The 18,609-nt window shown below is 43.6% G+C and overlaps 1 protein-coding gene across 1 annotated transcript in view; it reads left to right on the plus strand.

The window, feature by feature from the left end:
* Positions 1–18,609, plus strand: part of pde1a (phosphodiesterase 1A, calmodulin-dependent) — a 386,725-nt gene that overhangs the window by 250,440 nt on the left and 117,676 nt on the right. The window contains exons 2-3 of the mRNA XM_085985945.1: positions 12,896–13,009; positions 17,117–17,299. Coding sequence (XP_085842071.1) covers positions 12,896–13,009; positions 17,117–17,299 — 297 coding nt within the window. The remainder of the gene's footprint in view (positions 1–12,895; positions 13,010–17,116; positions 17,300–18,609) is intronic.

An 18,609-nucleotide genomic window follows, 5' to 3' on the forward strand; every position in this document is an offset into this window, starting at 1 on the left:
ACATTCTGTCCAAGCAGAATCAGCCAGTGTAGAGGTTAGCTGATGGTAGTCTGTGCCTGTCTCTTGGGTTGAAGGTAATCCAGTATCTCCATTTGATATTTTATGAGATGGCCCAGCAACTCCTGGCACCACATTTACAGCTGTGGTGGCTGTTTGGTCCTGCATGTTATCTGGCACATAGTGAGCCATTTGAGCTGCTTGGCCAGGCATGATGGATGTGGTATCTTCCTGATAGTGCGATCATTCAACACCACTACAACTGAACACTACCTCAGTATAGGCAGTAAACTGCGATGGAGCAGATTGCTGGGCAGAAATGAGGTTGTTGAAGTCCTATACTCTGTCCCTCAATATGATTCTCCAACATGGTAAAACCAGACAAGAGACTGCTGTATATTGGAGCCCAAGGTGTCCAGAGCCCCAGTCTGAGCATTCAGTAGTGTATTTGTACTCCGAGATCCCTTTGTTCCTCTACCCCACCTAGACTCGCACCCTCCAAGTGATAAGTGACCTCCCTATTCTTCCTGCCAAAATGTAATACCTCACATTTATCTGTGTTGAACTTCATTTGCCAATTGTTTGCCCATTCTGCAAGTTTTTTAATGTCCTGTAATTTTGTTGCAGTCCTCCTCAGTATTGACTATCCCCCCAATTTGGTACCATCCATAAATTTAGAAATTGTGTTAATGTAAATTACGAACAGCAGTGGTCCCAGCACTGATCCTTGTGGAACACCACTACCCACCTTCTGCCACTGTGAATAGCTACCCTTTACTCCCACTGTCTGCTTTCTGCCTTAAAGCCAGCTAGCAATCCATTCTGCTACTTATCCCCTGACTCTGCATTCTCTGACCTTATTCATTAGCCTATTATGGGGTACCTTATTGAAGTGCCTTTTGAAAATCTAGATAAATTACGTCTACTGCATTACCATTGTCTACTCTCTCTGTTACCTCTTCAAAAAATTCAATAAGGTTGATCAAGAAAGATTTTCCCTTTTGAAATCCATGCTGACTATTCATTATTATACTTTTTGTTTCCAGATGTTCTTCTATTCTTTCCTTTAGTAGAGATTCCATTATTTTTCCTACCACCGATGTTAAGCTGACTGGTCTATAATTCACTGGACATGTTCTATCCTTCTTCTTAGATATAGGTATTATGTTAGCTATCCGCCAGTCCTCTGGCAGTATACCTTTTTGTAAAGAATTATTAAATATGTGTCGTAATGCCTCTGCTATCTCTTCCCTAGATTCTTTTAAAATGTGTGGATGTAATCCATCCGGAGCAGGGGTTTTATCCTCTTTGAGTTTGATTAGTTTGTTTAATATACAGGTATCCCCTTTAAAAAAGAAATACACATCTCATTACTTATCTCATCAAAAATGTCATGTCCACCTGTTCTATCTCCCTGGTAAATACCGAAACAAAATAATGATTTAATATTTCTGCCATCTCCCTATCGGTACCTGTGGTATTGTCCTGTCTATCCCTTAATGGTCCTATTCCCATCCCAACCTTCCTTTTTTTATTGATGTGCCTGTAAAATATTTTACTATTTTGTTTTATGTTCCTTGATAATTTAATTTCATAGTTCCTCTTTGTTTTCCTAATTGTTTTTTTGACTTTTCTCCTAATCCCTTCATAATATCTCTTATCATGCACTCCTCTGCAGTCTATATACTTAATGCATGCCTCTTTCCTTACCCTCAGTTGTTCCCTTATGCCTTTATTCATCCATGGAGTCCCATTAGTGTTTAGTTTGTCCTTTCCTTTTAGTGGAATATATTTTTCCTGCACTCTGTTAAACACCTTTTTAAATGTTCCCATTGTCATTCTACGTTGTTGTTTGCCAATATCGTTGCCCATTTTATCTTCCCAAGTTCTATTCTCAGCCCCTCAAAATCAGCTTTTCTCCAATCTCTTAACCTGGTTTTTGTCATACTTATGTCCTTCTCTATTATTATCTGAAAGCGTATTATATTTTGGTCACTATTGCCTATATGTTCCCCTACTTTTACTTCTCTTATCTGCTCTGGCTCATTCCCCATTACTAGATCCAATAGCTTGTTGGGCTTTTTACATATTGGGTTAGAAAGGGGTCCTGTACACATTGTAGGAACTCCATTCCCTTAACCCCTTTACCTACCTCTTCTGTCCAATTAATATTGGGGTAGTTGAAATCCGCCATGATCATTATTCTATTTTTTTACTAATTTCTCTAATTTGTCTGTATATTTCTTCCTCCACCTCCCTTCCATTGTTAGGTGGTCTGTAGACTACACCTATTAGTGTGATTGCCTCCAGCACCCCTGTTTTATTACGGACAGTTTAACTCATTTTTAATAGGATTTCCTCTCACTTTATGTTTAACCATTTTTTTAGACTCCTGTTCTATAACTCTTTTTGCTCCCTTGCCGACAATGTCCTCCCTTTATTCTTTCCTATGCTCACTTTTCCTGTTTTGTTAATATTTAGGCTGCTTACGTTTCTTGTAGATTCCTCCCCTCTTCTTACTAGTTTAAAGCCTTTGCCACCTCCCTATTTACCCTTTCCGCTAGGACATGGGTCCCATCCCAGTTCAGGTGGAGCCCGTCTAATTGGTTCAGCTCCCTCCTGTCCCAGAACTAGTGCCAGCGTCCCATGAAAAGGAACCCTTCTTTCTCACACCAGCCCTTTAGCCACATGTTAATTCTCCTGCTCTGTCTGCTTCTGTGGCAATTTGCATGTTGCTTGGGCAATAATCCAGAGATTAGTACCCTCGAGGTCCTGCTTTTTAATTTAGAGCCTAACTCCTGAAACCCTTTCAGCAGGATCTCCTCCCTGTTCCTACCTATGTCTCTAAGGCCTAGAAATTGGGTTGGGGCGCCAAAGTGGCGCAAAAGTCGCCTGAGCGCAGGATTTAGCGCAGCGTTCGAGGCTTTAGCGATCGTCAGATATTCAGTTTCATTGCTCCTCGAGGGACACGGGGCGAGGCTCGAGCTGCTCCGCGTCCCTCTTAGGGCGCTGAAACTGAATATCGCAGCGCAACGTGCCGCAGCACCACACGCTGCAGCACGGCACGCTGTGGTACTGCAGGCCTTCCTCCCACTGTTAAGGGGGAGGTGCCTGCAACAGCGCGATCCCCGCTCGCGAGTGCCGGCAAATGAGCCCAGCACCAAGAAGTGCCGGGCTCTCGGGAAACAGCCGGCAATGCTGCGGGGGGGTGGTTAGGAGGCCGGGGATGGAGGTGCTGGCAGGCGGCCGCCCCGCACCTCCACCTTAACTTGCGCCGTTGCCTACACAGTAAGGCCCCGTGAACCGGGCGCGGGTAGCGAACGGCGCAACTGCGGCGTTCGCTACCAAATATCGCAAACGGGGCGCGAATGGGGCGCTGCGCACATCGATGACGTCATCGGTGGCGGCGCAGCGCAAATGCCTAACGCCACCTTTAGCGCCCCCTGCTGAATATCGCGGGAGACGCAGCCAGTGGCGCTACAGCCACTGACTGCCTCTTTAGGCGCTAACAGGTGGCGCTACTCACCCAATTTCTCCCCCTATATGTATTAAAAATGCAGTAACCAACATTTTCTTTGCTCTGAAACTCACCATCTGCAACATGGCATCCTTGACTTCTGCAGCTGTCATCTTTTCACAAACATCAGACCAGACTCAAAACAAGCCAAGTTGAGCTGAAGTGTTCCCCGAACAGCGGGTAACCAGTGGGGGAGAAGGTAAAATTAGAAGTAAGCCTCAAAATACTCTTAAATTGACTCTTAACAAGCCATTTAAGTAGCTAAATTGTATCCCCTGCCACTTGGTGTCGGGTCAGTTCTCCGCTGACAGACCCAACACCTGGGAGACTCACGTGGAGGCGGGTTGACAGTGGGTTTCCTACCCGCTGTCAATCTTTGTGATTTTGACAGCAGACCCGCCTCCAAACCCGCCCCCTCAGTGCGATTAAATTTGTGGCCTAAAACTCCCTTGTCAAAAGCTTCCCTCAATTAAAATCAGTGTCTGAGCCAGTGCCCTGAAGACTGTTTGATATTATTGTGATTGTTCACACTCATTGATCCTGTGAAAACTCTATTCATTTGAATTTAGCCGGTGTCATCACCAAATTAGACTGGTGAATTCCACTCCGAGGAGGTGGGAGTTAGCCTGGGGTCAGTCATTTAAAACAGAACTTTTACGGCCCAAGCACCCAAGGTCCTACCTCACAGTGGGCCAAGAACGGAGAAGTACTCATCAAGGACAGAGAGGCAGTCAGTGCCCACTGGAAGGAGCACTTCGAAGATCTCCTTAACCGAGACTCTGTCTTCGATGCGAGTGTCCTCAACTCCATCCCACAGCATGCTACCCGCCACCATCTCAGCACAGCCCTAGCCCGGCATGAGGTTGAAAAGGCCATCCGACAACTGAAGAACAGCAAGGCCTCAGGAGCAGATGCAATCGCTGCCGAGGCACTAAAGCATGGCAGAGAAGCACTACTGGCGTGAATTCATGAACTAATTTCTCTTATCTGGAAGGAGGAGAGCAATAAAGCGATTTGTATTGTATTGTATTGTATTGCATGCCAGGGGATCTCAGACACCATAATTGTGACCATCTTCAAGAAAGGTGACAAGTCCGATTGCGGTAATTACAGAGGAGTTTCCCTGCTGTCTGCCACAGGGAACGTCATCGCAAGAAATCTCCTCAATCACCTTCTCCCAGTGGCTGAAGAGCTCCTCCCAGAGTCGCAATGCAGATTCCGCCCACTAAGGGGCACAATGGACATGATCTTCACCGCGTGTCAATTACAAGAGAAATGCAGGGAACAGCACCAACATGGCCTTCTTTGACCTCATAAAGGCCTTTGACACTGTCAACCATGAGGGATTATGGAGTGTCCTCCTCAAATTGGGCTGCCCTCAAAAGTTTGTCACCATCCTCCGCCTGTTTGACGATGACATGCAAGCCGTGATCCTGACCAATGGTTCCACCACAGACCCAATTCATGTACAGACCGGGGTCAAGCAAAGGCTGTGTCATCGCACCAACGCTCTTCTCGATCTTCCTTGCTGCAATGCTCCATCTCATTATGGAGCATTGCTGGAGTGGAGCTAATTTACAGGACAAACGGGAAACTGTTCAACCTCCGTCGCCTCCAGTCCAGATCCAAGGTCGTCCCATCCTCTGTATGCAGATGACGCTTGTGTCTGCGCTCACTCGGAGGTCGAACTCCAAACCATCGTCAACACCTTCACCAAAGCGTACGAGAGCATGGGCCTTACACTAAACAGCCGTAAGACAAACGTCCTCTACCAACCTGCCCCCGCCACACAGTACTGGCCCCCGATTATCAAAATCCACGACAAGGCCTTGGACAATATGGACCACTTTCCATACCTCAGGAGCCTACTTTCAACAAGGGCAGACGTCAATGACGAAGTCCAACACCGCCTTCAGTGTGCCAGTGCAGCCTTCGGTCGCCTGTGGAAGAGAGTGTTTGAAGACCAGGACCTCAAACCCGGCACCAAGCTCATGGTCTACAGAGCAGTAGTGATAACCGCCCTCCTGTATGCCTCAGAGACATGGACCATGTACAGCAGGCACCTCAAAGCACTGGAGAGGTATCACCAATGCTGCCTCCACAAGATCCTGCAAATCCATTGGCAGGATAGGCGCACCAACGTCAGTGATCTCGCTCAGGCCAACATCCCCAGCATCGAAGCTTTGACCACGCTCGATCAGCTCCGATGGACGGGTCACATCGTCCGCATGCCCGATACGAGACTCCCAAAACAAGCACTCTACTCGGAGCTCCGGCACGGCAAGAGAGCCCCAGGTGGGCAGAGGAAATGATTCAAGGACACCCTCAAAGCCTCCTTGGAAAAGTGCAACATCCCCACCGACACCTGGGAATCCCTGGCCCAAGACCGCACAAAGTGGAGGAGGAGCATCCGGGAAGGCGCTGAACACCTCGAGTCTCTTCGCCGGGAGCAAGCGGAAGCCAAGCGCAGGCAGCGCAAGGAGCGCACGTCAACCCAAGCACCCCACCCACCCGCACCTTCAACCACTGTCTGCCCCACCTGTGACAGAGACTGTCGGTCCCGCATTGGACTCATCAGTCACCTGCGAACTCATTTTTAATGTGGAAGCAAGTCATCCTCGGTTCCGAGGGACTGTCTAAGAGAGAAAGAGTTATAGCTGAGGGCTGTCAAACAGCAAACATCTGTGAGTAGGATGGAACACAGGAGAGGGTATTTTAGGAGAACAGCTTAAAGTCAAATGAGACAACGAATGAGCTGGGCAGCATAGCGAATTCATTTCTTTTATATTATTACACATGCAAGTTATATTGTTAAAAATAATGAATCCGATCATAGCTATTGTTGTGTATCTTTACCTTAGTGTGGAATAAAGCAGTTTAACATTTTGTCTCCGGTTTCACTTCATCTGGTAGTAACTTCCCCAATATTAACTGGGATAGTCAGAGTGTGAAAGGCACAGAGGGTGTAGAATTCTTAAAGTGCATCCAGGAGAGCTTTTTGAGCCAGCATGTAGAAGGTCCTACAAGAGAGGGGGCGGTACTGGACCTAATTCTAGGGAATGTGGCCGGCCAAGTGGAAGAAGTGCTAGTAGGTGAGCACTTTGGTGAGCACTTTGGTGACAGTGACCATAATATGGTGAGATTTAAGGTGGTCATGGAAAAGGACAGGGATGGGCCGGAAATAAAGGTTCTAAATTGGGGGAAGGCCGATTTTAATAGGATAAGGCAGGATCTGGCCAAAATGGACTGGGATCAGCTACTTGTAGGAAAATCCGCATCGGAGCAATGGGAGGCTTTCAGAAGGGAGATTGAGATCATACAATGGCAACATGTTCCCGTAAAGGTCAAGGGTGGTTCCAAAAACCACAGGGAACCTTGGATGTCAGGGGATATACGAGAATGGATTAGAAAAGAAAGGAGGGCTTTTGGCAGATACAAAAGGCTAAAGACGGAGGAAGCCCTAGAGGAGTACAAAAAGTGCAGGGGGATACTTAAAAAAGAAATTAGGAGATCAAGGAGGGGCCATGAAATAACACTGGCGAGCAAAATAAAGGAAAATCCTAAGATGTTTTATAAGTATATTAAGGGTAAGAGGATAACTAGGGAAAAAATAGGGCCCATTAGGGACAAAAGTGGCAATCTGTGTGTGGAGCCGGAAGATGTAGGAGGGGTTCTAAATGAATTTTTTGCATCTGTTTTCACTATGGAGAGGGACGATGTAGACATAGAAATAGGGCGGGGGGACTGTGATATGCTCGAACACATTAACATCGAGAGGGAGGAGGTAATGGCGGTTTTAGCAGGCCTAAAAATGGATAAATCCCCAGGCCTGGACGAAATGTATCCCAGGCTGCTGTGTGAGGCAAAGGAAGAGATTGCGGGGGCTCTAACACATATATTCAGAACCTCTCTGGCCACAGGGGATGTGCCAGAGGACTGGAGAACCACTAATGTAGTTCCATTATTCAAGAAGGGGAGTAGGGAAAAACCGGGGAACTACAGGCCAGTGAGCCTAACATCAGTGGTGGGAAAATTATTGGAAAAAATTCTGAGGGACAAAATCAGTCTCCACTTGGAGAGGCAAGGATTAATCAGGGATAGTCAACATGGCTTTGTCAAGGGAAGATCATGTCTGACTAATTTGATTGAATTTTTTGAGGGGGTGACTAGGTGTGTGGATGAGGGCAACGCAGTGGATGTGGTATACATGGATTTCAGTAAGGCCTTCGATAAAGTCCCGCACAGGAGACTGGTCAAGAAGGTAAGAGCCCATGGAATCCAGGGTGCCTTGGCACGTTGGATAAAAAACTGGCTTAGTGGCAGAAGGCAGAGGGTGATGGTCGAAGGTTGTTTTTGTGACTGGAAGCCTGTGGCCAGTGGGATACCACAGGGATCGGTGCTGGGTCCCTTGCTGTTTGTGGTCTATATTAATGACTTGGATATGAATGTAAAAGGTATGATCAGTAAGTTCGCGGATGATACAAAAATTGGTAGGGTGGTAAATAGCGAGGAGGGTAGTCTCAGTCTGCAGGACGATATCGATGGGTTGGTCAGATGGGCGGAACAGTGGCAAATGGAATTTAACCCGGAAAAGTGCGAGGTGATGCACTTTGGGGGGACTAACAAGGCAAGGGAATACACAATGAATGGTAAGATCCTAGGCAAGACGGAGGGTCAGAGGGATCTGGGTGTGCAAGTACACAGATCCCTGAAGGCGGCGGAACAGGTGGATAAGGTGGTAAAAAAGGCATATGGGATACTTGCCTTCATTAGCCGAGGCATAGAATATAAGAGCAAGGAGGTTATGATGGAGCTGTATAAAACACTGGTTAGGCCACAGCTGGAATACTGTGTGCAGTTCTGGTCGCCACACTACAGGAAGGATGTGATACTTTGGAGAGGGTGCAGAGGAGATTCACCAGGATGCTACCAGGGCTGGAACGCTTCAGCTATGAAGAGAGACTGGGCAGATTGGGTTTGTTTTCCTTGGAGCAGAGGAGGCTGACGGGGGACATGATTGAGGTGTACAAAATTATGAGGGGCATAGATAGGATGGATACTAAGGAGCTTTTTCCCTTGAAATAACCCTACTGAACAAAGCAGTGGCGACACAATTTTCCCTCTTAAAATGTGGCTTCAGTCTCACATGGCTCCACTCCCGGGAATCTCACCCTCTCCACATTACTGTTTTCTGCTGGGCCTCTATCCGTGCTGTATAACTCTATGACTCTATAACTTGGTCCACCATCAGGGAGATTGAAGAATGATTATTTATTGTTGCTATGGTTGGGAAAAAGCAACCTCCATGTGACACATTTATACTATTTTGTTCTGGTGTCTATGTAACCCCTTCAGAGACCTCCTTGGAATAAACCTGGGAGCTTATAGCTTACTTGGACTTGCTGCACTACAGGCACTCGGAGAAGCATTTCTAATACACGGTTGAAGGGTCTTACTGAGGAACTGGTAACTGGAACATTTCTATGTGGAGAGACACACATCCAATCATAGTGGGATCTTTTGGAACGCACTTGAGGGTCTGCTTGATAACAATTCAATTACCGAGACCTGGCTCCCTGCATTTGCCTAGAAAGTGATGGCTTTATTCTGAAGACACATTTGTAGACTTACTTGGGGGTGCAGGCAATGGAGGTAAAACCACACCTGCTGTCTGCTGCACTCCTGTATTTTAAAAGCACCTTTGTGCCATTAATCATTTATTTTAGTAAATTTCACATTAGCAGTTAGTTACCTAAATTATATTGTAGGTTGTATTTTGTTGCATGTTACAAAAGAGTTTTGCTGCTAAAATAGTGGAGTTCCCAAAAGAAGTAACCAGCAGAAAACAGTAATGTGGAGAGGGTGAGATTCCCGGGAGTGGAGCCATGTGAGACTGAAGCCACATTTTAAGAGGGAAAATTGTGTCGCCACTGCTTTGTTCAGTAGGGTTATTTCAATCTTTCCAGTTTCAATAAATATTTAAACTATCGTTGTGTAGCCTATCACCTGAATTAGAGAAACATAGAAACATAGAAGATAGGAGCAGGAGTAGGCCATTCAGCCCTTCGAGCCTGCTCCGCCATTCAATGAGATCATGGCTGATCATCTAAATTCAGTACCCTGTCCCTGCCTTCTCCCCATATCCCTTTAGCCTTAAGAAATATATCCAACTCTTTCTTGAATATATTTAATGAACTGGCCTCCACCGCCCTCTGTGGCAGAGAATTCCACAGGTTCACCACTCTCTGGGTGAAGAAATTCCTCTTCATTTCAGTCCTAAATGGCTTACCCCTTATCCTTAGACCAGACCACTGGTTCTGGACTCCCCGGCCATCAGAAACATCCTTCCTGCATCTAGTCTGTCCAGGCCTGACAGAATTTTATAGGTTTCGATGAGATCCCCTCTCAGTCTTCTAAACTCCAGTGAGTATAAGCCCAATCGACATAATCTCTCCTCATACGTCATTCCTGCCATCCCAGGTATCAGCCTGGTGAATTTTCGCTGCACTCCTTCCATGGCAAGAACGTCCTTCCTCAGGTAAGGGGACCAAAACTGCACACAATACTCAAGGTGCGGTCTCACCAAGGCCCTGTACAACTGCAGCAAGACTTCCTTGTTCCTGTACTCGAACCCTCTTGCTACGAAGGCCAACATACCATTTGCCTGCTGCACCTGCATGCTTACCTTCAGCGACTGGTGCACAAGAACAGCCAGGTCTCTTTGCACTTCCCCTTCTTCCAATCTATTGCCATTCAAATAATAATCTGCCTTCCTGTTTTTGCCACCAAAGTGGATAACCTCACATTTATCCACATTATAGTGCATTTGCCATGTTTCTGCCCAATCACCCAACCTGTCCAAATCGTACTGGAGTTTCACGACATCCTCCTCACAGCATACCCTCCCACCCAGCTTTGTGTCGTCTGCAAATTTGGAGATATTACATCTAATTCCCTCGTCCAGATCATTAATATATATTGTGAACAGCTGGGGTCCTAGGACCGATCCTTGCGGTACCCCACTAGTCACTGCCTGCCACTCGGAAAACGACCCGTTTATTCCAACTCTTTGCCTTCTGTCCACCAACCAGTTCTCTATCCAAGTCAATACCTTGCCCCCAATCCCATGTGCCTTAATTTTGCACGCTAATCTCTTATGTGGGACCTTATCGAAAGCCTTCTGAAAGTCCAAATACATCACATCCACTGGTTCTCCCTTATCTATTTTACCAGTTACATCCTCAAAAAATTCCAGTAGATTAGTCAAGCATGATTTACCTTTTGTAAATCCATGTTGACTTTGTCCGATCCTGTCACTGCTTTCCAAGTGCTCTGCTATTACATCTTTTATAATGGACTCTAGCATTTTCCCCACTACCGATGTCAGGCTTACCGGTCTATAATTCCCCACTTTTTCTCTACCACCTTTTTTGAATAGTGGGTTAACATTAGCTACCTTCCAATCCATGGGTACTGTTCCAGAGTCTATCGAGTTCTGGAAGATGACCAGCAATGCATCTACTATTTCTAGGGCCACTTCCTTAAGTACCCTGGGATGTAGATTATCAGGCCCTGGGGATTTATCGGCCTTCAGTCCCATCAATTTTCCTAACACCATTTCCCTACAAATACTGATTTCTTTCAGTTCCACCCTTTCATCAGACCCTATGTTCCCCGGCATCTCTGGGAGGTTATTTGTGTCCTCCTTTGTGAAGACAGAACCAAAATATGTATTTAGTTGGTCTGCCATTTCTTTGTTCCCCATTATAAATTCCCCTGATTCTGACTGCAAGGGACCTACGCTTGACTTCACCAATCTTTTTCTCTTCACATATCTATAAAAGCTTTTACAGTCAGTTTTTATGTTCCCTGCAAGCCTACTCTCATATTCTATTTTCCCTTTCTTAATTAATCCCTTTGTCCTCCTTTGTTGAATCCTAAACTGCTCCCAATCCTCAGGATTGTTGCTTTTTCAGGCCAATTTATATGTCCTCTCCTTGGATCTTATGCTATCCCTAATTTCCCTTGTTAGCCATGGTTGAGTCACCTTTTTTGTTTTATCTTTATGCCAAACTGGGATGAACAAATTCTGTAGCTCATCCATTCGGTCTTTGAATGTTTGCCATTGCCTATCCACCGTCAACCCTTTGAGTGCCATTCCCCAATCAATCCTACCCAACTCGCTCCTCAGACCATCGTAGTTTCCTTCATTTAAATTGAGGACCCTAGTCTCTGAGTCAACTACTTCATTCTCCATCTTAATGAAGAATTCGATCATATTATGATCGCTCCGACCCAAGGGGCCTCGTACAACAAGATTGCTAATTAATCCTTTCTCGTTACATAATACCCAGTCTAAGATGGCCTGATCTCTGGTTGGTTCCTCGACATATTGGTCCAGGAAACCATCCCATAAACACACCAGGAATTCCTCCTTCACAGTATTGTTACTAATTTGGTTGGCCCAATCTACATGTAGATTAAAGTCACCCATGATGACTGCTGTGCCCTTATTGCACGCTTCTTTAATTTCCCTTTTAATGCCATCCCCAACCTCTGCCTTACTGTTTGGAGGTCTATATACCACTCCCACTAATGTTTTTTTCCCCTTAGTATTTCTCAATTCTACCCATACAGATTCCACATCATCAGAGCTAATATCCTTCATTACAATTGTGTTAATCCCTTCTTTAACCAGTAATGCTACCCCACCTCCCTTTCCTTTTTGCCTATCTTTCCTGAATATCGAATACCCCTGGATGTTGAGTTCCCAGTCTTGGCCATCCTTGAGCCACGTTTCCGTAATCCCAACCAAATCATATTTGTTTACCTCTATTTGCGCAGCCAATTCATCCACCTTATTACAAATGCTCCACACATTAAGACACAAAGCCTTCAGGCTTGTTTTTTTAATGCTCTTAGACCTATTAGAATTATTATTTACTGTGGTCATGTTTGATTTAAACCGTTGATTTCTCTGACTGCCACTTTTGTTTTTCTCCTTCCTATCTTTTTCTTTTATCCTTGTTTCCCTTTCCTCTGTCTCCCTGCTCAGGTTCCCAACCCCCTGCCATTTTAGTTTAAACCCTCCCCCACAGCACTAGCAAACACTCCCCCTAGGACATCGGTTCCAAGCTTGGTACACACATGTAACAGACTTTTTATTTAAAAGAATTGTTGTGAACTGTTTTATTGTATCTTTCCTGAGGTCGGACTGTTGAATGCTGTTATCAGAACATCAATTGTTTGAGACAAATGTTCTCACCTTACAAGCTTGTGTTTCCAAATGAATAAAGTTTAGAATAAAGTATTCTAAAAATGGAAGAATAAGCCCTGTTGTGATGGTTGGAAATTTTGTAACGTAATCTCTTTATATTTCAGATTAAGATGTCTTGTGAAGCAGTTAGAGAAAGGTGAGATTAACGTGACAGATTTAAAGAAGAATATAGAATATGCAGCATCTGTGTTGGAAGCAGTTTACATTGATGAGACAAGGTGAGTTATTGTCTTTTAAATGGAAAGCCCTATGACATGGTATGCATGTGATTTATGCACATACTTTAAAATTCATTTTGTGTGTGTGTTGCCAGTAATGGCATATTTCATGCTTACAATTAAAAAAAAAATTTTTTCACTATTTTATTTCCATGGAATTTAAGGGCAGATTTTCTGCTTTGGCGCTCCAGTATATCAGGACTTTTTCCACCCTCATTCCATGATCTTTTTCCTATTAAACTTAATGGTTGGAAAATCAAGTGTGGGGTTATGCAATTTCCCGGTATGCCCGCTATGTATGTCAGGTGCCCCGAAGTGGAACATCTCTCTTTTAAATCGCTCTTGTGTACCATTTTTAGTGCACTGTTTAATAAGTTTACATTAAATTCCTGTCTATGCTATTTAAATACAGTTGTTAACCTGTTTATATTAGTCAACAACTGTTTAACATAGCAAAAGTAGTAAATTAAGATCAACAAATTAAACAGCATACTAAATATATCACAGAAAGAACTACAACCTGTGTAAGCCATTTGTATTAAAATGTGAAGGCTAAGCTAAGGGTGCATTTGTGTGTCAATACTTAATTACATAAGAAATAGGAGCAGGAGTAGGCCCTTTGAGCCTGCTCCACCATTCAATAAGATCATGGCTGATATTGTACCTCAACTCCACTTTCCGACACTATCCCCATATCCCTTGATTCCTTTAGTATTCAAAAATCTATCACTCTCAGTCTTGAATATACTTATCAACTGAGCATCCCCGGCCCTCTGGGTAGAGAATCCCAAAGATTCACCACCCTCTGAGTGAAGAAATTTCTCATCATCTCAGTCTTAAATGGCCAACCTCTTATTCTGAGTTTGTGACCTCTAGTTCTGGACTCCCCAGCCAGGAGAATCATCCTCCCTGCATCTACCCTGTCAAGCCCTGTAAGAATTTTATATGTTTAAATGAGCCCACCTCTCATTCTTCTAAATTCGAGGGAATATAGGCCTAGTCTCCTCAATCTCTCCTCATCCTAGGAATCAGTCTAGTGAACCTCGTTGTACTCCCTGTAAGGCAAGTATATCCTTCCTTAAGTAAGGAGACCAAGACAGTACTCCAGGTGTGGTTTCACCAAGGCCCTTAGGGCTGATTTTAACTTTTGCCGTTGGCAGAAAGCAGGCACTTGTTGTACAACCCACTCAATTTTCCTTACAATTGAAGTCAAAAGGTTAACCGGGTGGGGAGTCATACAGGTGGCTGCTCCAAATCCATCCATTTTTTGCTATCATCGAATGTTAAAATCAGCCCTATTATGTCGCACAGCCTTAGACATGCATTTGTTCTGCCACATTTCACCACAAAGTGAGTTCACTATCTCTGCTGTGTTGTGTGGGTGAAGTGAAATGAAGCTACTTTCCACTGTTCTTGTGCACCAACTAAAATTGGTTACAGAGCACTCTTGATCTGGAAAGATGTCACATTTCCAGCAATGTCTTAATTTCAATCTCTAACATTACTTCATTGCACTCACCTATTTCAATATTGCATTTGACTGATACAAAAGCAAAATACTACAGATGCTGGAAATCTGAAATAAAAACAGAAAATGCTGGAAATACTCAGCCGGTCAGGCAGCATCTGTGGAGAGAGAAACCGAGTTAATGGCCCATAATTTCCGATGCCTACGGCTGTGTACGAACTGTGTACACACCGTAGGTCCTCTTGACAGATCAGACGCCTGCCCTGGAGAAGGGCATCTGCGGGGGGAGAGTTCAGCTTTCTGCAGAACCTCTGCCTGCTGAAAACATTTAAAAATCTTACGCCTGGTAAAAGCAGGCGTAAGGCCTACTTTTACCAGCATGAGAGTTTAAAAAAAGTTTAAAAAAAAATTTTCACTCATTTATAATTTAAAAATACTTTTTAAAAAGGTAAGTTTATTTTTAGCCCTGTAAAAAACTTTAATTATTTTTTCAAAAAATTTAATTTTTGTTTAAAATATTTAATTTAATGCAATTTTAACTCATTTTAAAAACATGATTTAAAAAAAATGTATTTAATGTTTTGATGTCTTTTTTCAGTGATCTCCATTCATACTTTTGACAGGTCTACCTGTCAAAAGTATGAAGGGGGATTCCCTTCTCCCATTGGTTCACCTGGCCCATGTGATCCCAGGGACGCTTGCGAACCGCCTGCACCCTGGGATACCTGGGCCTTTGCGTACGTGCACCCAGAGAGGCCCAGGAGCGGAAGAGTCCAGACCTTGGGAGCCCTCGGGTAAGGGCGTAGACTTTTTTACCGATGGGAGGCATCCGCACGCAGGAAGCCTCCGATTGGAAATTATGGGCCAATGTTTCAGGTCGATGACCTTTCATCAGAAGTTCATTGACCTGAAACATTAACTCTGTTTCTCGCTCCACAGATGCTGCCTGACCTGCTGAGTATTTCCAGCATTTTCTGTTTTTATTGCATTTGACTGAATTGCCACCACATAACAATAAACTTTGTAAGAAGAGATATTTGTGCCTTTAGCTGAGTCCTTCAGTTGTCCCCTGTTATAGAGTTTTATGCTTTTAAAATTATTGAAAGCAGACATTTTGAGTAACCTCCCTCCCGATATGACATCATGAGGTTTATATACGGTGACATTGTGAATAGAAATGTTGAGTGTGCTAAGATCACCGAATCAATAAAAGTTCTTGAAATGTAATTATGTGTAAATTATTAGTGTTTGTGTGTGACATCCGCCCTAAGATTCTTTAAGCACTTTGAAGGGATGTATATACAAAAATTCTAGGGCGCATTGCTACTGTGTCCTATTCAGGTGTGTTTTCTCTGATACCTCATCTACTTCCTTTAGCACACAACTCCGTTGCCCGTTTTGGAATGGATTTTAATCTTGCGTGGAAGAAGGGGTAATAGATTTCAGCTTCATCTCTTGATAGCTGTGGTAGAGCTGAGGAGCTCTTGATGTCCTTCCTGATCCTGGATGATACTAAATCCTGGGATCTACATCCGGGTGCATGAAACATGCTAAAGTTTATTTTCAGGTTGCGACAGCTAATGTGGCATGCTTCAAAATGCACTGGGGTATATTTTCCTTTGTGTGTAAATTTAAGGGAAAGTTATTAACTAAATTGTCATTACAGGATCTTTTCTTTAACTTTACACAGAGATGAGAAGATACCTTTTTTTACTGGTAAAATGAAGGAATCCTTTGTGATTTTTATGTTTCAGTCTTTTAGGGTGGAGAATTCTGTGAGATCAAAGTTCTTTCTTTGAGTCTTATTTCCTGCTTACTTCATGCTTAATTAGGTCATGCTTACTTTTCTGGAGTTTTTTGAAGATGTAACTTCTATGGTGGAAAACAGATATGGGGGGATGTTGCCTACTTAGGTTATACGATATCTTTGGCAAAGTTCAACATTGGAGATTAATAACTAAAATCAGAGAAGTGCTGTCTAGCAAAGTCGTTTTAAAACAGGAAATATATATAACTTGGTGAGGGAGTCAAAAGCAAAATCTTCCACATTTATAGACGGTATCAGGACAGGAGACAAAGAAAATAAGGAGGAACAATAAGATGCAAAAGAGTTGGATATTTTAGGTAACTGGACCAATAGGTGGTGTATGCAGTTGAGTACAGGGAAGTGTATAATCATCAATTTGGTATGAAGGCACTGAAATAATGGTTATGTTTTGAATGAAACAGTCAGGAAGCTTACTGAACAGGAAATAGATTTGGATTTATTATCATTAAAATCATCAATTCAGGGCAGGGCTGCAATTTATTTAAAAAAAAGACAAACACGTTACTGTGTTCCATTAGTAGAGGGATCAAATACAAATAAAAATAATGATATTGTTACTGCTTAAGGCATGGATTAGATCCCGTTCTAGAATATTGATCATATTGGAAATAACCTCAAATCAAATATTTACTTGAAGTCTGCCTGTAAGTATATTTTACAGACGACTCATTTGATTTGCATATTTGATGAAGTATAAGCTAAACTAAAAATGTACTCAAGAGGCAGCCTCTTTGGATTACTATTTCTTCAGGAGGGACTAAGTTCAGGAGTTCTTCTAGGTCTGAAGCCATATACTCTGTTCTCTCATCAGAAGGCTCTTGGACACTGAGGACGAACTCAGCGACATCCAGTCAGATTCCGTTCCATCGGAGGTTCGAGACTGGCTGGCGTCCACCTTCACGAGGAAGATGGGGGTGATGAGAAGAAGGCCAGTGGAAAAGCCTAGATTCCGCAGCATTGTTCATGCTGTTCAAGCTGGCATTTTTGTAGAAAGGTAGGTGGAAGTGAATCTGCAGTGCTGTGATGGTTGTTTTGACTAATATTTGTAGTTCTTAAAAGTTCTAAAAAGTTACTTGTAAAATTCAATGTTGGTGTTTTTAAAAATATTGTTGAACAACTTCCATTAACACTTGACGTTCAGTGCCTTTCAAAACATTAAAAGGTGCAGTTTTGTGGCCATAAGAAAAAACATATTTCTGCACAAATAAAGTCACCAGCAACTTAACAGTTTACAACTTTCTTAAAACAATTATTAGAGCTAAATATATACCATGAGCATTATGAGCAGGATCCTAAAGGGCTAATTCCACGATCCCAGAGAGTGCAGGACAGAGAACCGGAGCTGCAATGTTGGAGCCCTATCTCTGGCCTACTGTCTGTTTGAGCACAACTTCCCTGCTGGTGGAGAGGGGTGGGGGGCACAGGTTTGCAGAATTAGTGTTTAAGTGCCTTCTCATGAAACAATTCACGTAGTGAATTTTGGACTGTAATGACTGTGTTATGTAGGCAAACTCAGCTCTACAGGTCCCCATAGCCTTCCACTAGCTCACTCAAGTGCAATTCTTTGTGTGCGAGCCTGGACCCGGAGTATCTGGGGGTTATTTCTTGTCCTCACTCCATGTCGACAAGCACACGGCCAGCGGGGGTTACTTGAAAACAAGAGTGGAAGCCATAACCAAATTTGCCACTGCCAAGGCTCGGTGCTATGGCTGACTGGAGGGCGTACACCCACTGCTGCTATTGCAGCTGAATACATCTTACCGAGATAGAACCCAGCTGGTGCCGATCTGTACAGCTCATCACCACACTGTGTCATGCATTCATTCAGTCAGCCTTCAAGGGAGCTTGTAATATTTACATCTATGAGGCAGAAGGTAACCTAATCACAATCTTGTTATTTCTGAGGAATCTAATCAGGTTCAGTCACGTAAGCAAATATTGTGTTAAGTGAGACACTATCTTCCGCACAAATTTCAAAACCATGAGGGTAGGCACAGAGCATACGGTGCTACAAGATGTGTGAGTGTGAAATAAATAAGGGGAAGTGCTTACAGTGCAATAAACCACTGAATAATGAGTTCCCACTTTTTGTTGTACCACACACCACTAAAAAAACTCACAAATTTTAACTCGAATTTTCCTGGGGCTAGCTATTTATAAACCTACACATGGTAAGGCTGAAATAAGCCCTCATATTATAGTGCTAAAGTCGCAATGCCTAAAATTAAAATAAATACTAAAAAAATTGGCATGAAAGTAATTTTTTAAAAATCCTTTTGCTCTGGAATTCCTTAAGCCAGAGGG

This window comes from Somniosus microcephalus, chromosome 4 (genome assembly GCF_052327205.1).
Source record: "Somniosus microcephalus isolate GS21.2 chromosome 4, FLI_Smic_1.0, whole genome shotgun sequence".
Classification (NCBI taxonomy): Eukaryota; Metazoa; Chordata; class Chondrichthyes; order Squaliformes; family Somniosidae; genus Somniosus; species Somniosus microcephalus.